Raw genomic sequence first — 1,871 nt, 5'->3', positions numbered from 1 at the left:
CTACATGGTAATAAGGTAGTAATTATATTTAATAAATGTTTTATTAACTTGTAATTACATTTAATAAATATTTTTATTACCTTGTAATTACATGGTAATAAGGTAGTAATTACCATTTAATTACATTTTTATTTAGCTTGTAATTACATGATAATAAGGGTACCGTAAACAAAAGCGTTACCATTTGTTGTTGTTGGTCCAGGGAGTTAAACTGGCAACTTTCTGATCACAGGCTCATTTTCTCTAACCTCTGCGCCACCACTTGATCAGCCATCATTAATCAAGATAAACTGTAAAATCTAGAAGTTTAGAGCCCAGATGAGTGTTTTTGTTTCCAGTTGCAAACCATCAACTTGTACAACATGGATAAGAAACATTTMTGTATCCTCTCTCGGTTGTTTCTTGTTGCTAACAGCTAAAGTCGGGGACCTGGAGGACAGCATCAGCGAGGTCTACCAGCACAGCAAGGACAACCGCAAAGAGATCGGGCGTCTAGAAGGTAAAACGCCTTAAATCTGTTTCCTGTAACTGGGCTTTTAAAGTGATAAAAACCATCAAATAACTGTGTGAATGAGCAAAGATCCAATAATATTTTCATAATAAGTCGTATTCTATGTCCCGTCACTCAAAAATCATAAATCATAAACTGATACAAGCAAAGCATTTCTGTGTCCTGTTTGATTTAAAACTCCACCTGCTTGTTGGTGAGATGATGAAAAGAGCACGAGGCAACATGTAACACGTCTGTTGTGTTTCATGCAAATAACTCAGATTTGCATGCAAGAGGAACACACCTSTGCTGTCTTCAAAAAACAACTTTACAAAATAAAAGCATGAAGGGAAAAAAATCAAAGGGCACCTGTGGTTTTGTCATACTTGAGGGGAAATTACAGCGTTGCAGTGTTGTTGGTTACTAAGGTACAATAACAGAAACAGCTCTGGGTGGAAGATCGCCAAAATAAAATCAATTGAACYCAACTCAGCCTTGTGACATGTTTGAGCTTGTTTCTGCTCAGGGGGGTTTAAAAAACCACAACTGTCAGGAATCAGTCTTTCAGTCTAAATCTGATAAAACTGACAGTAAACTTCTCCAGTATTTGATACTCAGGATTACGGAGGAACATTGAAGCCTGAGGGATGGAGGGAACCAAAACAGAGCTCTTTTTTATTCACTTCTCCCAATAAGAAAAATTAAAACATTGTAATGGATAAAATAATAAAATGCAACAGATCAGTCTCAGCTACTAATATACAGATTTTATACCCATTTCTGTAAAACTGACTGAGCCATTTTTGTGTGTTTAATTGTGTGACTGTGWTTAAAGTGTTTCTATAGTTGACATGAGCTTTTTTTATCCTGTACATTTGTCAGCATGTAACTGGTTCCATGTTTCTGCTGTTTCATCAGTTCATGTATGAAAGCATTCAGCTGGTTTCTGCCATGGGTGCTGTGACTTTTAGGATTTCAGCAACTTATACTTTTTTTTGTTATTTAGCTTTTTCTACCATTTTTTTTCTCAATGAAGATGAATGAAGTCGTCTTCCTTAACTTTAAAACTGATTAAAATGTTTACAAGTCTTTACTGTACTTTTATCTTTTGTTCTGGTTCTGCTTTTTTCCAACGTCTTCGTGCTACATTTCAGCTTTTTTAGCTATCATTATGCTCCTTTTTTGTTGATTKAAACCATTTTAGGCTTTAAATTTTTGTGCTGCTTATAGGTGTTTTCTGCTTTTTTGCTACTTTTTCAGCTAATTTGTTTTCATCTAAATTCAACTTTTTGTGATAATTTCAACTCCCTTCAACTTCTTTTTTTTTTTTTGCTAACTTGCTTTTTCTCTGATTTTCAGCTCTCTTTCTGCTCGTTTCAGC

The 1,871-nt window shown here is 35.0% G+C and overlaps 1 protein-coding gene across 2 annotated transcripts in view; it reads left to right on the top strand.

The window, feature by feature from the left end:
* Positions 1 to 1,871, top strand: part of clec11a (C-type lectin domain containing 11A) — a 7,210-nt gene that overhangs the window by 3,055 nt on the left and 2,284 nt on the right. For both annotated transcript variants that reach the window (XM_014031303.1, XM_014031302.1), the window contains one exon: positions 416 to 499. In XM_014031303.1, the coding sequence (XP_013886757.1) occupies positions 416 to 499 (84 nt within the window). The remainder of the gene's footprint in view (positions 1 to 415; positions 500 to 1,871) is intronic.

The sequence above is a fragment of the Austrofundulus limnaeus genome, unplaced genomic scaffold (genome assembly GCF_001266775.1).
Source record: "Austrofundulus limnaeus strain Quisiro unplaced genomic scaffold, Austrofundulus_limnaeus-1.0 Scaffold1219, whole genome shotgun sequence".
Lineage (NCBI taxonomy): Eukaryota > Metazoa > Chordata > Actinopteri > Cyprinodontiformes > Rivulidae > Austrofundulus > Austrofundulus limnaeus.
Note: the sequence above shows the minus strand (reverse complement) of the source record. Positions and strands in the feature narration are given on the sequence as shown.